This window comes from Palaemon carinicauda, chromosome 42 (genome assembly GCF_036898095.1).
Source record: "Palaemon carinicauda isolate YSFRI2023 chromosome 42, ASM3689809v2, whole genome shotgun sequence".
Classification (NCBI taxonomy): domain Eukaryota; kingdom Metazoa; phylum Arthropoda; class Malacostraca; order Decapoda; family Palaemonidae; genus Palaemon; species Palaemon carinicauda.
Window position 1 is genome coordinate 27,233,582 of NC_090766.1, and position 21,378 is coordinate 27,254,959.

The 21,378-nt window shown below is 34.9% G+C and overlaps 1 protein-coding gene across 1 annotated transcript in view; it reads right to left on the minus strand.

Annotated features, from left to right (window-relative positions):
• Positions 1-21,378, minus strand: part of LOC137632767 (uncharacterized) — a 60,932-nt gene that overhangs the window by 2,276 nt on the left and 37,278 nt on the right. Inside the window, exons 9-12 of the mRNA XM_068364845.1 lie at positions 20,573-20,696; positions 18,741-18,812; positions 8,341-8,460; positions 3,582-3,757 (exon numbers count right to left, since the gene is read on the minus strand). Coding sequence (XP_068220946.1) covers positions 3,582-3,757; positions 8,341-8,460; positions 18,741-18,812; positions 20,573-20,696 — 492 coding nt within the window. The remainder of the gene's footprint in view (positions 1-3,581; positions 3,758-8,340; positions 8,461-18,740; positions 18,813-20,572; positions 20,697-21,378) is intronic.

The following is a 21,378-nucleotide window of genomic DNA, read 5'->3' on the forward strand; positions in this document are numbered from 1 at the left end:
TTATTAATACCAGCAGGCAATTTCAATTATTTTGGATTTACTTACTTAACACTTCCATGACTACCACCTTAGACCCAGTGCATCCACATTGGTAGGCTTTGCTTAGTAAACTTTGCTTCTTTGAGGACTAAACATATTTATATTATTATAAGCTAGGCTATAACCCTAGTTGGAAAAGCAAGATGCTATAAGCCCAATGGCTCCAACAAGGAAAAATAGCCCAGTGAGGAAAAGAAACAAGCTAAAAGAGAAGAATTAAACAATCAAAATAAAATATTTCAAGAACAGTAACATTAAATTAAATCCTTCACATACAAACTATAAAAACTGAAAAAAAAAAAAAAGACGAGAACAGCATGCCCGAGTGTACCCCTAAAGAAGATAATAACATGGGCATTTGTGCTGATGCCCAAATAACTTTGGTTGGGCAGTCAGAATCTGGCAGTAATTAAAATAGGATAGTGTGTTGTACGACAACATGAGTTGTAGGAGACATTAGAAGAAAACTGCGATATGAAATCTTATCATTATGCATGCCAAGATAAAATCGACAAGGCAGAGGAAGATGTGGTGTAGAGTGGTTTTAAAGAAAAGTGCTTAGGAAGGAAGTTCAGTAATAATATGGAAATTGGCACGATCAAAAGCAAATTTGATAATAGAATGAGAATGGAGCCTAACACATTTTATAAATTATTTGAAGTTGAACCATATGTTTGGAAACAAGGTACGACCATGAGTCACAGTAATTCAGCTTTAGCTTAACTACAGGCTCATTTGCTTGAGTTGCTTAGTAATTTGTATAATTACTATAGTATGCGAGTCATGTTCTCTGTACCTTGTTTGTTGATACAACTCTTGAGACCAATGTTCCTCGGACATGTCTCATGGGTATTGCCTCACATTGTCAGTTTGTGCATCTGGCAGCACCTTCATACCATAAGTCCCGCCCAACCTTGATAAGCAACAGGCAAAACAACGCTACTTTGAAAAACATTAAGAAGAGAAATCTATAAGACTTTGCTTGCTGTTTCTCCATTTCTGATGTCACACCAAGCAAAGCTTACATGGATGGGCCTTGCAATAATTTTAAGTAGAAATATCTGATTCAGCTGCTATACTGTACTGTATATGCTAAACTTGATGAGGAACTTTGAATAGCCTTATGTTCACAAGGTAGACTTCATTCTTATATGCTCGTTTTCAACACTACTTGAACAGTACGTAGGTGATCAAAGAGAGCAATTTATGCATACAATCCATTTTTTTTTTACAGCTCTTCCCTTACATACTTGATTACTTTAGACTGTATTTCCTCTCAAATAAGCAAAACTATAGTGCTCCCAAACGAAAGTGGCAGTCGAATGACAGTTCTTCTTAATATTTCGTATAGATTTCAAATAATTTCGTACCTTCACGACCTCTTGGTGAGGATACAGGAAAACAATTTGCCCAGCTTGACATTTGCGTATTAACTGATTTAGCCTGTCAGACTAATCCTGTTCTTCTCTGAGAATGGGTGACCTCTGAATCTTAATCTTTTCATTCTTTCTGGGGGTTTTTCTACCTACAGAATTTTTCAGTACACTGGAATTTTTTGTAATCCTTTTAAACACATACACACAAACACACCCACACACACACACACACATATATATATATATATATATATGTGTGTGTGTGTGTGTGTATATATATATATATATATATATATATATATATATATATATATATATATATATATATATATATATATATATATATATATATATATATATATATATATATATATATATATATATATATATATATAAAGCCGTATATCATATTCACTCAGATAAAGATGTAAAATTAATAAAGACACGTGCGCCTTGTTTTTAAATGCATTAGAGACTTTTAATCTATTTCAATTTCTTTTCCAATGGCCACCTGAGAGAAATAGCCGAAAAGGGAACTATATCCGGGATAGTGACCTACGAAACTGCCCCACCTTTAAGACCTTAATCCATCCTCTGCTTTAGTGCTTTTCCAGATAAAATGACCGGAGTATTTAAGATTCGATGCGAAAAAATAAGCTCTCAGCTGCCACTTTTGTTTGGGAGCACTATAGAAACAATTTCAATAACAACTGGTAACAATTTTCTTCTCATATATTTTGCATAAGTAATTTCCTTTTAAATTTCTTACTCTGCCAACTGACCACATTTTTATATTTGTCTTTCCTAAGCTTAACCTTAGATACCAAGAGACCGAAGGCTCAAAATCAGACCGTCAATTAAATTACTATCAAATTGCAATTGTATTAATACACTTCCAGTTTCACGTTGCAAAATATTTGTTTGAGTTTTCTTGACAGGTTGAATAAAAGACTGGGTGAAATTTCTCTTTCCATATGATCCCTCAGGCCTTAGTGAGAGAATGCGGTGAATTTTGAAGTTCTCATATTCTCTCATTGTTAGTCTCCTTATTTTCTTTGCATTTTTAATCAATCACAAAGTTTCTTTCTCTACTTTATTTATAGAAAACACCCAAAACTGGTATTGGCAATCATTATTCCCCCTATTCTCTGAATCTTGAGTGTAGGCAGAACAGATGAGTGAAGCAGACAAGAAAGTGAAAGCAACTTTCACATCTTCCCAGATGATACTTCCAAAATTCAAGGTGCAAAACTTTGACAAAACATAAAGATTCTATGGAAATTGACTCAAAACTTGGACAATTGTATATATGATTAGGTACATTAGCATTTTGGTACTTAAAAACCTTATCGTACTAGAAATGTCCCTGCCTGGTGATCGCTGGGCGAGCGATCAAGTCCCTCTCAAAATCAATAGTTTCTTGTAGTGTCTAGAACCTCACCATCCTTGTGAGATAAGGGAAGGGGGGTTGGAAGAGCCTATAAGTCTAACTGCTGAGTCATCAGCAGCCACTGCCTGGCCCTCCCATGTGGAGAACGAGCTTGGTTGCTGATCATATGTATATATATTCAGTCTCTTGGGAATTGTCCTGCTAACTTGGATAATGACACTGTTCCTTGCCTCTGCCATTCATGAGCACCTTTAAACACAGTGGTTACTGACATTTACTTCCATTTGTTATCTTATTTTTACCAATCTCTTTTTGGTGAAGCTTCAACTCATATAAGCCTCCATCCCTTTATATAAGGAAATCTGTTCATTGTAGAGTTCATTTTCTACAGGAGACACATCACTATTTCTACCTCTCGAATGTGCAATTATGACTCAAATAAAATAGTTCATAATCGGGACACTTTGAGAGTTTTCCAACATACGAAGGTTATTCACAAAGTTTTCTCTTGTTTTCCTCAACTATGCTTTATTTTTTGCCATGGGATGGAATGTGCACATCAGTGATGCAATGGCATCAACCCTGGATTACCAAAGTGCAACATAAGCTATCCATTTTGCTTTTCTTTAACCCCTTTTAGGTGGTTGATTAATTCAAACATCGCCTGAATGAATTCTCAAGTAAGTCTAAGGTTTATATGTCATGAAACATTATTAATTATTACCGAAAATTATTTTAAGTTGATAATTAACAGAAGAATCAAAACAGCACTTTACCTCCAACAGATGGAATGGTGACAAGGTAGAAGAGGTTCGAATCTTCATCCTCTGCTCCATCTAAAGCTCCCTTCAAGTGCAGCTTAGTCTTCTCATCTACACAAGCCCAGTTTTCTGGAAAGCCTATCCAAGTCATATTGAAACAATGGACCACTGGATTTTCTCCAGTATTAGATCTGGAAAAATCAAACCAACTGGTTAGGTTACATATAACTGAAGCCAGTTCTCTTGAGACATATAGTAAAGACATATCTTTGAAGGGCTACCATCATATAGAACTGCTGACGCTCATGAAATACATATGGAGACATGAAATTGATTTAGACCAGTGAATCTTGAACTGGGGCACCCAAGAAGGTATGCCATTTGTAATGTTAATTACAAAATTGCCCAAAATATAACAGCTTCCATATTTTTTATTATATTTTTTCTAATTACCTCAAAACATGTCAAATATAGCTAAATATTTGTTTCAAATCTTTAAATTCACCAGAAAATCAGTCTGCGAATCCTTCAAGTAATCTAATTGTCCCCATTTCTTCTAATTACTTGTGTGAATTTGGCATTAGTGGAAATCAAAACAAAGAAAAGAAGCAAGCTTCATGTTGCAAACATTCTCTGATGTACATTGAGCTAAACACCACCAAAGATCCTTTGACTAGTTGGCCAAAAGAACTAGTATCAGATGGGTTATACTAGGTCTTAAAAAGGCCACTGGTTACAATCCACCGTATAATTGATATTACACAGTTAAACTAGTAATAATGACAAAACATTTTAATAAACATTATTGCCATTCAGTGTCGTTTGTTTTCCAATAAATGAAAACGATGTGGAGGTTCTGTAATAATTTTTATGTGGTCATAATCTTTGAATAATTGTATTAGTAAAAACTATATTTTTGTAGTGATTAGTATTCTTTCTATTACTTTCTATCAATGTAATTGTATAATGCTGAAACTGTTTGTTTCTTTTCCTCCGCTTATTAATTTGTGTCAATAGGCGTAGGAGATGATGAAGATGATGAAATTGTTTGAGCAAGGATTAAGATGAAATTTGGTTTCATCATGTATTTGTTTTACTCATTTTATATAACGTTATTTACTCCACTGAATTATAGTACAGAGCAGGCTTATGAAATTATAACAGTAATGCAACTACAGTAGTATTTAGGACAGACAGTAAGTGTTTCCCCTGGACATGAGACTGAAATTAAAAGAACGATAAGCATGGGAAGGAAAGCTCTTAGTAAACAAAAGACGATTATGAAAATAAACTGCCCCTCTCCCGTTCCTCCCAGCCTGACAAGGAACTTAACCGAGTTCGACTGGTACTGCTTGGGTGCCACAGCCCACCCTCCCTGTTATCCACCACAGATGAAGCTTCATAACGCTGAATCCCCTACTGCTCCTACCTCTGCTGTCATCCAAGGCACCTGAGGAAGCAGCAGGGCCTACCGGAACTGCGTCACAATCGCTCGCCATTCATCCCTGTTTCTAGCATGCTCTCTTGCCTCTCTCACATCTATCCTCCTATCACCCAGAGCTTTCTTCACTCCATCCATCCACCCAAACCTTGGCCTTCCTCTTGTACCTCTCCCATCAACTCTTGCATTCATCACCTTCTTTAGCAGACAGACATTTTCCATTCTTTCAACATGGCCAAACCACCTCAACACTTCATATCCACTCTAGCTGCTAACTCATTTCTTACACCCATTCTCACCCTCACTACTTTGTTCCTAATCCTATCTACTCGAGATACACCAGCCATACTCCTTAGACACTTTATCTCAAACACATTCAATTTCTGTCTCTCCATCACTTTCATTCCCCACAACTCTGATCCATACATCACAGTTGGTACAATCACTTTCTCATACAGAGCTCTCTTTACATTCATGCCCAACCCTCTATTTTTTACTACTCCCTTAACTGCCCCCAACACTGCATCCTTCATTCACTCTCTGACGTACATCTGCTTCCACTCCACCATTTGCTGCAACAACAGACCCCAAGTACTTAAACTGATCCACCTCCTCAAGTAATTTTCCATTCAACATGACATTCAACCTCGCACCACCTTCCCCTCTTGTACATCTCATAACCTTACTCTTAATCACATTAACTCTCAACTTCCTTCTCTCACACACCCTTCCAAATTCTGTCACTAATCGGCCAAGCTTCTCTTCCACGTCTGCAACCAGTACAGTATCATCTGCAAACAACAGCTGATTTACCTCCCATTCATGGTCATTCTCGTCTACCAATTTCAATCCTCATCCAAACACTCGAGCATTCACCTCTCTCACCACTCCATCAACATACAAGTTAAACAACCACGGCAACATCACACATCCCTGTCTCAGCCCCACTCTCACCGGAAACCAATTGCTCACTTCATTTCCTATCCTAACACATGCTTTACTACCTTTGCAGAAACTTTTCACTGCTTGCAACAACCTTCCACCAACTCCATATAACCTCATCACATTCCACATTGCTTCCCTATCAACTCTATCATACGCTTTCTCCAGATCCATACACGCAACATACACCTCCTTACCTTTTGCTAAATATTTCTTGCATATCTGCCTAACTGTAAAAATCTGATTCACACAACCCCTACCTCTTCTAAAACCACCCTGTACTTCTAAGATTGCATTCTCTGTTTTATCCTTAATCCTATTAATCAGTACTCTACCATACACTCTTCCAACCACACTCAACAAACTAATACCCCTTGAATTACATCACTCATGCACATCTCCCTTATCCTTATATAGTGGTACAATACACGCACAAACCCATTCTACTGGTACCATTGACAACACAAAACACATATTAAACAATCACACCAACCATTCAAGTACTGTCACACCCCCTTCCTTCAAAATCTCAGCTCTCACACCATCCATACCAGATGCTTTTCCTACTATTGTTTCATCTAGTGCTCTCCTCACTTCCTCTCTTGTAATCTCTCTCTCATTCTCATCTCCCATCACCGGCACCTCATCACCTGGCACAGCAATTATATCTACCGCCCTATTATCCTCAACATTCAGTAAACTTTCAAAATATTCTTTCCACCTTTTCCTTGCCTCCTCTCCTTTTAACAACCTTCCATTTCCATCTTTCACTGTCTCTTCAATTCTTGAACCAGCCTTCCTTACTCTCTTCACTTCTTTTCAAAACTTCTTCTTATTCTCTTCATATGAATGGCCCAATCCCTGACCCCACCTCAGGTCAGCTGCCCTCTTTGCCTCACTTACCTTGCACTTTACTTCCACATTTTTCTCTCTATATCTTTCATACTTCTCTAGACTATTACTCTGCAGCCATTCTTCAAAAGCCCTCTTTTTTTCTCCTCCACTTTTACCTTCACTCCTTCATTCCACCATTCACTGCCCTTCCTCATGCTGCCTCCAACAAACTTCTTGCCACACACATCACTTGCAATCCCAACAAAATTTTCTTTTACTAACTTCCACTCCTCCTCTAAATTACCAGTTTCTCTTACTTTCACTTCGTCATATGTCATTTTCAACCTTTCTTGATATTTACTTTTTACCCCCGGTTTTATTAGCTCTTCAACCCTCACTAGCTCCCTTTTACATTCATCTACTCTATTCCCCCACTCTTTTGCTACAACTAATTTTCCTTCCACCAAAAAATGATCAGACATACCGTTAGCAATACCCCTAAACACGTGCATGTCTTTCAATCTTCTAAACATTCTTTTAGTTATCAACACATAATCCATTAACGCCCTTTCTACCACTTCCATTTGCCACTCTTACCCCTGTATACTTGTTTTTATCTTTCTTTTTGAAAAAGCTAGAACTTATCACCATCTCCTGCTCAACACACATATCTACCAGTCTCTCACCCCTCTCATTTTCACCTGGTATGCCATACTTCCCAATGACACCTTCTACCTCTCCAGCGCCCACTCTAGCATTCAAGTTACCCATGACAATTATATAATTCCTTCTACCCAGTCCTGCACACCTAGTTAATCCATTCCGGAACTCATTCTGCTCTTCTTCACTTCTCTCACAACCTGGCCCATACGCACTGACAAAAGCCCAACATTCCCTACCCAACCTAACCCTTACCCACATTAACCTAGATGTTATCTCCTTTCATTCCACTACTTTACCTGTCATCCATTCACTCAGCAATAAAGCCACACCTTTTCTTGCTCTTCACCTTTCAATCCCAGATACTCTACCAGACATTTTACCAAACATCACTTCACCTTTCCCTTTTATCTTTGTCTCACACAAAGCCAATATATCCATCCTTCTATTCCTAAACATACTTCCTATCTCACATCTTTTACTCTCTATTGTGCTACATCCACGCACATTCAAACACCCCAAAACTATATATCTATCTATCTATGTATCTATCTACCTATATATATATATATATATATATATATATATATATATATATATATATATATATATATATATATAATATATATATATATATATATATATATGTATATATATATATATATATATATATATATATATATATATATATATATATATATATACATATATATATTCCTTCAAACATACCACAAATACTGCTTAATATCAAACTCGCACGGCCATGGGATCTCAGACCCATTGGAAAATTCCTCTACTGTAATAATAAATGTTTCTGTCCGGCCAGGGATTCGAACGTATGCCATAGAAAAGAGTAAACATTAGACCTTTAACACACATGCAACTTGACTCACTTACTTGAAGCCTTTGTTGCAGCTGTAAGTCAACACTGTGCCATTTGCTCTCATTAGATTCCAGTCCAACACACCCTGTGTTGGTACTTGGGGAGGGGACTCCAAACACCCTGTCTCGATACACCTAGAAAAACAATAAAGGAAATACTGAATAAAAGGTGATATGGGGATGGTAGGGAATATGGCTAAAATTAAATATGGAAGGATATAAGAAATAAACATCAGACTAAAATGAAAAGTAAAAATGCATAAATAACAGAAATGAAAAGGAAATAAAGAAGAGGGAAGAATTATTAAAAGGAAGGAGATTTACCACAGCCCAATGAGTTAGGCTCGACTTTTAAATCTAATAAGTAAAGAAAAACTATAAATATAAGAGATAAAAATCTGAGATGAATAGAAACTTGAATCTTATCTATAAAATCTATGCTTCTTAAAAACAGAAACTCCCAGAATACGATAAAATGTCTTTCTCTTTTAAAAATGTTATTCACAATAATCATGTTTTCAAGTTAAAATAGTGTTACACTGACTGTACCTTGGAACTACTTCATGAAGTGTGCAAATTAAAAATCCATGTGTCAATTTTGTATGAGCAATAGGCAACCTTGACAAAATTACATTCATCCTTTTATCTTTTTGTTCTGATGATTCCCATGGGGAAACAATTGGATTTATTTGTTTTAATTCATTATTGCCAGATTCAATACTACTGACATTCCCTCCTAGTGGTGCTGAGGAAGTAGTCAGTGTTTGTGCTGGATATAGTTATCATAGGTAATTAATCCAAAACTAATTATCTGCAAACACACAAGCTCTCTAGATCTAGGGCTATACCATGTGTGGAAAAGTCAAGCTTGGTGGAGAAATGAGGAAGCGGTATAATAAGGAAGATCTGATACCCTGGTTGACTAATAGCAAGTCAGTAGCTGGGGTTCAATGAATTGAAGATGTGACAGGCTTTATCCCACTGTACTTGGATGGAAGCACCCTAGCCATGTACCCGCAGATGTGCAAAGCTGATTGGCAGGACATAGAGAAGGTAGAGGCTAGACTGTATAAGGCCTTGATATTGAACCCAGTGGCAGCACATGGACAGTTGGCAAGGCTGAGGTGGAGTAGTTAGTAGGTTGATGTTTTTACCAACGAAACATTAGGATTGGCTGGGCTAGCTGGGTACAAGTTTAAAGGGTTAGAAATGAAAAGCTGTTATTCATGTGTTGGTTTCTGGTCAAGACTCTCATAAGGTGAGGGACTGCAAGGAATCAAAGCCAACAGTGATTTGCAACCAGCACAGTGAGGCAGGGTACATATCACAACAGTGTATCCAGGGAAACAACCAAAAGGGAGTTGGTGTACCTTCAACCAACCTTCCAGATGAAAAGGTACTTCCTAGCACTCTGCCACTAGCTGAGGTTGTATGGGGAAGGGGGGTTGAGGACCCTTGTTGATAATGGGTGTTCGACTACAGTACTGGCTTTGTGGTTAGTTGATGGCTATAGGGACGAATGTAGCCAAATGGTATTTGAAGGTAGGGAGGTTAGGTGCAGAGATGCGAGTGATATAGACTTCAGGGTGTATGGGACGGCAAATGCCATTGTAGGGGGCAGCATCATCACAGAAGTGTAAGTAGTGATGAGATGGTTATGATTGGCCAACTGGAAGGGGGGGGGGGTGCATTACTGTATAGGAGTATGGAGTGAAATTTAGATAGGCTACATGTACAATTAATGTAGAGCAAATGTGTGTGGATAGTAGGGTTTAATCAGAAAGCCAAAGGATGACATATCCCTTTAATGAATGATAATTCGGACTTCACGCTAATTTTGATGGACAACATTGGACGATTGAGTAATTCCTGAAAGACCTTGAGCTTCTGATGCTGACAAACAAGGTGAACTGCTTTATGAACATTCACTAGAATTAGGCAAGAGAGAGATGAGTTTAAAAGAGTTTGGGTGGTTGATGGATGAGTTGTAGATGGGATACTGGAGCCATGGGGAAAAAAGGTGGATAGAAGGTTGCTGATAGTGATTGCAGTCAAGCAGTCAACAAATGTTATAGTGAACTCTGCGCTGGACTTTCTAGAACTGAATAATTATGTCCAGTGACACTGGCAATGATGCCACGGATGTGTGTGGCGAGACATTACGTAGTGGAGAATGATGACAGGGGCCACCACAATTGTCAGCCTACCTGTATCTCGGCATATCCAAAAAGATGAGGAAATATTAGCTGGCGAAGTACAAGGGTAAAACTCACTGTCTCACTAAAATAGGGCTTGGGTTGAACACTGCACCCCATATTATGATGTTAATCCTCAAGACGATTGTGGGAAAGAATAAGAAAATGAAATCTGGTGCAAGCTCACACATTGATGATACTATATTCTGGTCGATGAAACGGTGATGATAGTAGTAGAACCTCCGGACATCTGCAGAGGTTTAGCCTAACAGTAAAACTACTAAAGTCCGTGGATAGCAGAGCAGCTCTGAGACTGAGGTTAAAAAAAAGAGATTGTAGGGAGACTCATGTTGCAGATGGAATGACGTTTCGGAAGCTCAAAGAAGCCTAAATGGGAGGGAGTTGTTCTTGATATATGGAAGTTTAGTGGGCATCTACTATACAGCTGGCTCTGCCTTAGAACAGTGTGTAGCTTCATAAAGAACTGAAGAGAGGGAGGGAAATGAAAGGATGGGGGTGCTTCGAGTCATTTATAAACCTCTTAAAAGGAAGGCAGAAACTAACCTCTCTTGATTCTTTTATAGTGAGAACACCCTCAATTGAACACCAGTTTGTTCCAGAAAAGAAGCACAAAATAGATATAACGTCAGACGGGTACCTAACATTTACAGAAGGGGACTTCCTTTCCATATAACCTCCTCTTCCTCGGATCCTCCCTATCTTCCACTCAAGCCATCAACTCTATTTACTACAAGTAAAGTGAAGTTCATTGCTAATTTACTCCATATTCGCCTATTTGTTATATTAATCATAATTTTTCATGTATATATATATATATATATATATATATATATATATATATATATATATATATATATATATATATATGTATATATACTGTGTGTATATATATATATATATATATATATATATATATATATATATATATATATATGTGTGTGTGTGTGTATATATACATATATATATATATATATATGCACACACACACACACACACACACACACATATATATATATATACATATATATATATATATATATATATATATATATATATATATATATATATATATATACCGTGTTAGGTGGTATATCTTAGCAATCCATATTTGCCAACTGTTATATGAGCGGATGAGCAACCTCGTGAAGTAACGAGAACTTTGGGTGTGGAGGAAATGCCCCCTAAATTTCGAAGAAGTCACTAGCAACAGGGTGACGGATTGGGTATAAGGGGATAGACAAGCTGTCTCTTCGGTTTATACCCTCGATGCCTGGCGGATGACCTTACTAGAATTAGTATGGACCGGCAGGGGTCACCTGCTTTAGTTGGATAGGCACTGTGCATCACAAGGAACTGGCTATCCTTTGATGAATCTAGCCAACGAATCCTCTATGGATTTAGTCAGTCTATGGAAAACGAAAAGGACCAAATGGCCCCCAGTCCCGGCCGTAGCGGGGTGCTAAGAATCTCCCGGTTTATACATACTAAAGAAAAATTGAAAATTGGTAATTGGAATGTTAAACCATGAATCAGATTAGGAAGTTACAACAAGTAGAGAATGAATTTATGAAGTATAATTTGGATATCTTAACCCGAAGTGAAACACGTTGTAAGGGGATTGGTAAGGAAATATTAGACTAAGGCAATATATATATATATATATATATATATATATATATATATATATATATATATATATATATATATATATATATATATATATATATATATATGTATATATATATATATATATATATATATATATATATATATATATATATATATATATATATATATATATATATATATATATATATATCTATTCAGGAAGAGCAGACAGAATTGGAAGAGAAGGGTTAGGAATGATGATGACACTGAGAACAGAGAAGACATTAACTGAGTGGAGAGCTGTAAATAGCAGATTGTTACTTGCAAAGTTTAAATCAGAGCAGTGCAATATGAGCATTAAAGTGTGTTATACACCAACATATGATGCCCCTGAAGAAATGAAAGATGAATACTATGAAGAACTTCGGAGTGTAATACATGAAATCCCATCCCAGAGAGAGACATGAAAATTGTGATTGGTGACTTCAATGCTAAAGTTTGAAAGATTAATCAAGGCATAGAGAAGGTAATCAATGTTGGGGGACTTGGCGAAGTTGTAAATGAAAATGGAACCCATTTTATAATTTTTTGTTCAGCAAACAATCTTGTTATTGGAGGTACTCTTTTCCAGCACAGGGACATCCACAAATATACATGGACTTCACCATGTGGCAATTATAAAAATCAAATAAATCATATAGCCATTATTAAAAAGAGAAGGTGGACTCTGAGAAATGTAAGAAGCTATAGAGGTGCAGATATTGGTAGTGATCACCAGCTCCTCATTGCCACACTGAAATTAAACCTGACAGCACCCAACAGAAATGAAAATAGAGTACCTACAGTAGGTTTGATACAACTAAGCTTCGAGAAGATGAGCACAGAGAAACCTTTGCATTTGAGCGTAGGAATCGATTTGGAGTCTTAGAGACTTCAAGAGAAGAAGAGCAGACAATTAACGAAGAATGGTGGGATATTTAGAACATATACCTGTATCAGTCAGTTGGTAGGGAAGTTTGGGACATGTAGTTACAAGGAGGAGACCATGAATATCAAATGATACTTGGGATACTATATAAAGGAGACAAAGACAGAAATTGATTGTTGAATGTTTTCGAGGAAGTAATGAAAATTACAAGGTAGGGCATGTTAAGTATTCCAGTATTGATAGTGAAGTCAAAAGAAAAGGCAGTAATGACGAGAGAATATTTAGACGGTAAATAGCTGACGAAGCTATGAATTCAGGGAGTTGCTATGGTGCAATAATTGCTTATAGAATTATTAATGAAATCTCCACGGGGGAAAGAAGAAAAAGAATATACACATCTGAAAGAGAGATGGATCTGTTATAACAAGATGAAGAAAGGCAACGTTGGATGGAGCACTTTAGTAAGGTCATGAATAGGAGATATGAAGGGAATTATTTGATTGATATACCTGAACCTGAGGAAGACCTTGATGTGCCCATGAATGAATTCAGTGTCTCTAAAGTCTAAGCTATTCGAAAAAAACTCAAGTGATGGAAAGCCCTTGGCTATGATGGAATAACTGCCTAAGTGATATTGGGCGAAAATGAAGTGACTCCCTGAATACTTACAAGATAATTTGGTAGAATGTGGCATGAAGAGGCAAAACCTGATGAATGGGAGCTAGGAGTGTTGGTGAAAATGGCAAAAAAGGATTTCCCTGATTGCAATAATTACAGAGGCATCACACTTACGTTGGTTGTTATGAAAATATATGGAATGCTTATTCTACAGACGCTAGCAAGACAAATTGATGAAAAGCTGAGAAATGAACAAGCGGGATTTAGAAAAGGTACAAGTTGTACTGACCAAATATTAATTTTAAGACATGTTGTGCAGCAATATGTAGAATAAAGGAATCCACTGTTGATGGCATTTGTGGACTATGAAAAGCCTTTGATAGTGTACACCGGCCAATTTTGTGGAGAGTCCTACGTTATTATGGAGTTCCTCTTAAATAAGTACATTTGATTAAGTCTGTTCATGAGCATAGCAAGTGCAAAGTTAATGTTAGTGGAGTTCTATCAAATGAATTTCCAGTGAACAATGGAGTACTCCAAGGGAATGTGTTGTCACCTATGTTGTTTATCCTCCTCATGGATTTTGTAATGCATAGAACAGTTGAAGATGACGAAGAAGGATTGAACTGGATTAATTATAGGAAATTAGCTGACCTTAAGTATATTGATGATGCTGTCCTTATTAGCAGAGCACCACAAGATTTGCAATGCTTGCTTACCAGAATGCATTAAATATCTCAGGAGGTTGGGCTCAAGATATATAGATGAAAGACAGAGATGATGAGAACGGAGCATGCCATGGAAGACGAAATATCATGGGGGGGGGGGGAGGATTAATGAGGTAGAATCATTTAAATGTTTAGGAACTATATCTAATACAGGGTCTTTAGAATTGGAGTTTAATGAAAGATTGAAAAAAAACAAATCAGATAATGGTTAGGTTAAGTAAAATGCGGAAATCAAATCGCCTCAAATTACATATAATGTCAGACTATATATCAGTTTAGTGAGACTGGTGTTACTCTATGGGCATGAGTCATGGTATGACATTGAAACAATCTACAATAGATTTAGTAGATTTGAGAACAAAGAACTCAGAAGGATTTTGGGAGTTAAATGGCAGGGCAGGATTAGAAATGAAACAATAAGAGAGATTACTCGAGTGCCATATGTGGATGAGATCACGATGAGGGGTAGATGGAGGTGGTTTGGGCATGCTCTTTGCAACCCCCAAGAGAGATTAGTTCACCAAACGTTCAGCTGGACTCCACAAGACACTAGAATATTTGGAAGTGCCAGACTTACATGGCTGAGGACTATGAAGTGTGAAGTAGGAAAGGACGATTGGAGAAGTATTGATTTTAAAGCTCAAGATAGAGATGACTGGCGGAATCTAACTGAGGCCCTTTGCGTCAATAGGTGTAGGCGGAGACGATATATATATATATATATATATATATATATATATATATATATATATATATATATATATATATGTGTGTGTGTATGTTGATATGTATATATATATATATATATATATATATATATATATATATATATATATATATATGTATATATATGTGTGTGTGTGTGTATGTTGATGTAAATATATATATATATATATATATATATATATATATATATATATATATATATATATATATATATATATATATATATATATATATATATATATATATATATATATATATATATATATATATATATAAAAATATATATATATATATGTATACATATTTATAATTTATATATATATATATATATATATATATATATATATATATATATATATATATATATATATATATATATATATATATTCTTACAAAGCTGGTCTAGTATAAAGCAAATAATCTATTCATTTCATATGTGCATTTAAGAAGTGCACAGCCAGCTCATAAGATGAGTTCCTCTCATGTAGGTATGAGTTTTGCATGTAAATTACGTAAGATTTCGTTGTTATTTACATTGTATTCTTCATTCAAGTCAGTATAAGTAAATTTCCATTATTTTTAAAAATTAACTTTTTATTTCAGGTATTTTGTTACGAAGTCTTACGTAATCTGTTTAAGAGTGATATAGGACCCTCCGAGGTATGAACAAGGGCTTATGTAATTTTAATTTATGTTTCCATGAGGTATTGCGTCATATTTGTGAGGGAATACACAATTCTTATATTTGCCATGTGCTTTGTAAGGTTCTCAAAAACCCCAGCATTAGATTTTATCTTTTTTAAATGTTTGAGAATGGGGGTGGGCCGAGCTGCTGAGATAGGGTTACTGGCAAGCGAGGTTTGATTCTCCTCTTCGATACGTGATAGTTGGTAACTCTGGCGTCGTTGAACCAGCCACCAAGCTTCTAGATCTCTGACCTAGAGTAATCTAGAAGTTACTAATTTCATAAATATGTGCCGCCATGGATACATAGCAGCATATATAGAATTCCAGCCTTAAGTCATAGGCCATCGACCCTCTCTCTCTCTCTCTCTCTCTCTTACGCCGCTAGTACAAGATCGGTGTATCTTTTTAAGTGTTCACTGACTGTGAAATTTCAAAGTCTTGGTGTGACGGGTTTTTGTAAGCATAGCGAGTATTTCACAAAAAAATATCTTAGAGTAGAGATTTTGTGAGTGGCCCTGTGCAAGTAGGATAACATGAAGTGTATTGAATCGCTATCTGGTTAATACTTTTTGCGAGCTAAACTCGTAAGTTTATCAGTTACTTTATGTAATTTCTTTAAGAGTTTAATCCTTAGTGCTAAAGGAAACATATTTTCCTTGGTTATTAAGACTAAATAATTGTGTAAATTTTAATTTACAGTGAAACAAGTGATTTTATAATTTTCAGAGTATAATTATTTTTTTTTGTCTTAGTCTAAGTTTTGTTCAGACTTAACATTTCAAGTGATCTATGTTTTGGTGTAAATTCTTTCAAAGTGTAATTTTTATAGAATATATATATATATATATATATATATATATATATATATATATATATATATATATATATATATATATATATATATATATATTGTAAAGAGTGTATTATTTTAATCACCCGTGTTTGTTGAAGTACTCACTCGTATCCCTGTTAAAGAATTGAAGTAAGAGGTTGCTTTGAATAGTTGTTAATATTAATTACCGTTTTGTTTTGAGTGTACTTAAGAGACCTTTGGATATTCAGTGTTTTTATATATTGCCGTCTGGGAGTTATATGATTCTCTCAGAGTTTGGGTATTATTCAAATATAATAGATTTATGTAAAAACAAACAGGCTGGCATATATATATATATATATATATATATATATATATATATATATATATATATATATATATATATAAATATATATATCATATATCATCATCAACTACACTTATTGACGCAAAGGGCCTCGGCTAGATTTCACCATTTGTCTTTATCTTGAGCTTTTAAGTTAATACTTCTCCATCCATCATCTCCTACTTCGCACTTCATAGTCCTCAGCCATGTAGATCTGGGCCTTCCAACTCTTCTAGTGCCTTGCGGAGCCCAGCTGAACGTTTGGTGAACTAATCTCTCTTGGGGAGTGCGAAGAGCATGCCAAAACCATATCCATCTACCCCTCATCATGATCTCATCAACATATGGCACTCGGGTAATCTCTCTTATAATTTCATTTCTAATTTCATTCCTGTCCCGCCATTTAACTCCTAATATCCTTCTGAGGGCTTTGTTCTCAAATCTACTCAATCTCTTGGAGGTTGTTTCAGTCATACCATGACTCATGTCCATAGAGTAACACCGATCTCACTAAAATGATATATAGTCTGACTTTTATATGTAATTTCAGGCCATTTGATTTCCCCATTTTACTTAATCTAGCCATTGTCTAATTTGGTTTTTTCAATCTTTCACTAAACTCTAATTCTAAAGACCCTGTATTGGAGATCATACTTCCAAAATACCTAAATAATTCTACCTCATTAATCCTTTCTCATTCCAATGATATTTCATTTTCCATTGCATACTCCGATTTCATCATCTCTGTCTTTCTTCTATTTATCTTCAGCCCAACCTCCTTTAATATTTCATGCATTCTGGTAAGCAAGCATTGCAAATCCTGTGGTGTTCTACTAACAAGGAAAGCATCATCAACATACTCTAGGTCTGCTAAATATCTATCACCAATCCAGTTCAATCCATCTCCACCATCTCTGACTGTTCTACATATTACAAAATCCACGAGGAGGATAAACAACATAGGTGACAACACATTCCCTTGGAGTACTTCGCTGTTCACTGAAAATTCATTTGATAAGACTCCATTAACATTAACTTTGTACTCGCTATGCTCATGAACTTACATACATACATATGTATACACAAACACATAGTATATGTATGTATATATATATATATATATATATATATATATATATATATATATATATATATATATATATATATATATATATATATAAATTTGTCTATGACTTATGATAAATGATTTACTCTTTATCTATATTTACACCTGTTAATTTGTATTCTTTATGTTCCCCGTTTCTATTTTTATGTATGTACTGTACATGCGTGTATATATATTTACACACACACACACACACACACACACACACATATATATATATATATATATATATATATATATATATATATATATATACATACATATGTATGTATATACACACACACGCACACACACACACACACACACATATATATATATATATATATATATATATATATATATATATATATATATATATATATATATATATATATGTATATATATACATATATATATATATATATATATATATATACTGTATATATATATAAATATATATATATATATATATATATATATATATATATATATATACATATATATATATATATATATATATATATATATATATATATATATATATATATATATATATATATATATATATATATATATATATATATTCTCTAAACCATATTCCTATGCTCAATAAATTCCCATAACTAATGAAGCTCTTACTTGAACGCAGATGTAATGGATGTCCACTCCCCACTCTGACACTTGGAGAAGGCTTTCAAATCCTTGTCAGACCTGAAAAGAAAGTTGCAAAATATTTATTTTGTCAATTTTGTTAACTACAATTAGTAAAAACTTCGTCACAGCTTGAAAAAAAAAATGTGTTTCTCTTCCTCCTTCCTCATGTTAATTATGTTGGTGAGAATTAGTGATGGAGAGATTATAAGCTCGAGAGTTTGTGGAAGTAAGTGATCCTTGGATTGGATGTTTCTAGGTATGCTTCTTTCACTATGTTGTAAAGGTTTGGAATTCCTTCCCTGATTCTATTTTTTCCGAATCGAGTCATATTTTTCTTCTAAAAGGCAGGCCGGTTGATTCATTCGTGGTCAATTTCCATGTTTTTTTTTTTTATTTACACTTCCTTTTGTTTTTTCTTGTTTTATATGGGTATGGTCATAAAAAGACATTATATTTGGGCATTTACTCTAAAAGAAATACATCAAATTTTTATGCATTATAAATAATTTACGATTTCATGTATTTACATTAGTAACAACTATACCTGTACTCGCCACAGAGATTCCGAGCGAAATAAGCCACACCCCCTGATGACATCAAAGCCAGTCATGTTGTCTCCCTCATTAACAGCGGTCACAACACAATATAAGTAAGTATAGTTTGAAATTTCGCCCGGAATCATTTGCAGCACCTATAGAATTTTGCAAGGAATGGTTGGTTAGAAGGAATTTGGGCCATGAAGCCTGGAGCTTGGGCTAAGGAGACCATTTATCCCAGAGGTGTAACTAAGAGTAAGTTTACAATATGAAAGAAGTAAAGGGGAAAAGGAGGTCGAAGGTACGCCACAAAGACCCTTTCGTAACGCCTTAAAAATATCTAGATTCGGGAAATATGTTAATCGCATTCCCTCCTCCTTTCATTTTTATTACTGATATATTGCCTAAAACCAATAAACTATGCAGAGAAAAATGACTCAAATGTTTTTATTTCTGTATTTAAAAATTACTTTTTACAGGATACCAGATGGAAAAATATTTCTTTATGGTGTAGATCTAGTAGGGGGAGAGGACACCACATACAATTACACCCATGGCTGCAATATACACAGAAAACTACATCATTTGCTCCAATTTCCACTAGTTATTTATAAACCAATTCGTCGGGATCCGTAAGAGAGTACAGTATAAGGGTTTCATTAAAACTATAGAATGAATTATAGATAAGCATAATAAAAAGGCAGTTGAACAAATATGAACGAAAAAAATTACATTATTTTAACTTTGTCATTAGAGGCCAAATATAGCTTGAATTGACTATTTCATAACAGAAAATCCTCTCTCTTTAATTGAAACCCTATATTTAATTCATTGGATGCAACGGATAAAACAATTAAAATATCGTGAATATAGGTTTTCTTTTAATGCATAGATTTATGGCTATTTATCTGACTTGTCTTATTTTAAGACTTACAAAAGGTCTAAAAATTTTACAAATTGCTGCAAGAATTTTGTAAATGAATATACATTAGAAAATAATGACTTACAGCTGTTAGTATGATAAAAATAATAGTTAATTTCTGATAACAAAAGATAGTACAATGACTGAACTTTCGGTTTTTTTCCCTAATTTGATTATGGATATTAATGAATTATGGATATTAATGGCAAAAAATATATTTATGCGTCACAAAGAAAGGTAAAGTAAGGTAAGGTAAGGTTAGGCAACTATATTTGAGACCCCAGGATCACTTCCATCAGAAAAAAAAAGTGCAAGGAGCTACTGTACGTTTGGTAACATACAAATGTGCAAATACTCACGAATATCCATCCATGCAGATGTACTCGACTTCTGTGCCTTCGGTTTTCGAAAAGTTATTCCAGGTAGAAAGTGTCAGAGGGGGTGGAGTGGGTGGGTCCTCTGAGCACTTATCAGGGGCGGGTGCTGTAAGAAAGACATGATTTCACGGTCAAAGACCAAGTGCCTCTACTAGTATAAAGACAATATAATATATTTAATTTGTTCAATACTTTTCTTTTAGTTTAATCTTTTCCTTATTTCCTTTCCTCACTGGGTTATTTTCCCTGTTGGAGCCCTTGAGTTTACAACATCCTACACTTCCAACTAGGGTTGTAGCTTAGCAAGTAATAATAATAATGATAATAATAATAATAATAATAATAATAATAATAATAATAATAATAATAATAACAACAACAATAGATTTTAAGCTTAGACTGACAGGGATAATGATTTTAAGATTCCCAAAAGGATTTAACAGCATCCTAATAAAACAGTTTGTCAAGTTTTAGATGCATGCTTATAAATCATGGTGTCGTATTTTCCAGTTCTTATTCACCGTCCAATGATTAATTCTAAAAACAATGGAAAGTAGTACTTGGATGGAAGGCCATCAAGAAATGCCAAATGCTGCTGGCATATAACCCCTTAAATATACACTAGGTATGGGACAAGCAAATTGATTCCAAATGAAACTTCTTTCCTTTCCTTACCAGGCTATTTTTCCCTGTTGGAGCCCTTGGGCTAATACATCCTGTTCTTCCAGCTAGGGTTGTAGCTTAGCTAATAATAATAATAATAATAATAATAATAATAATAATAATAA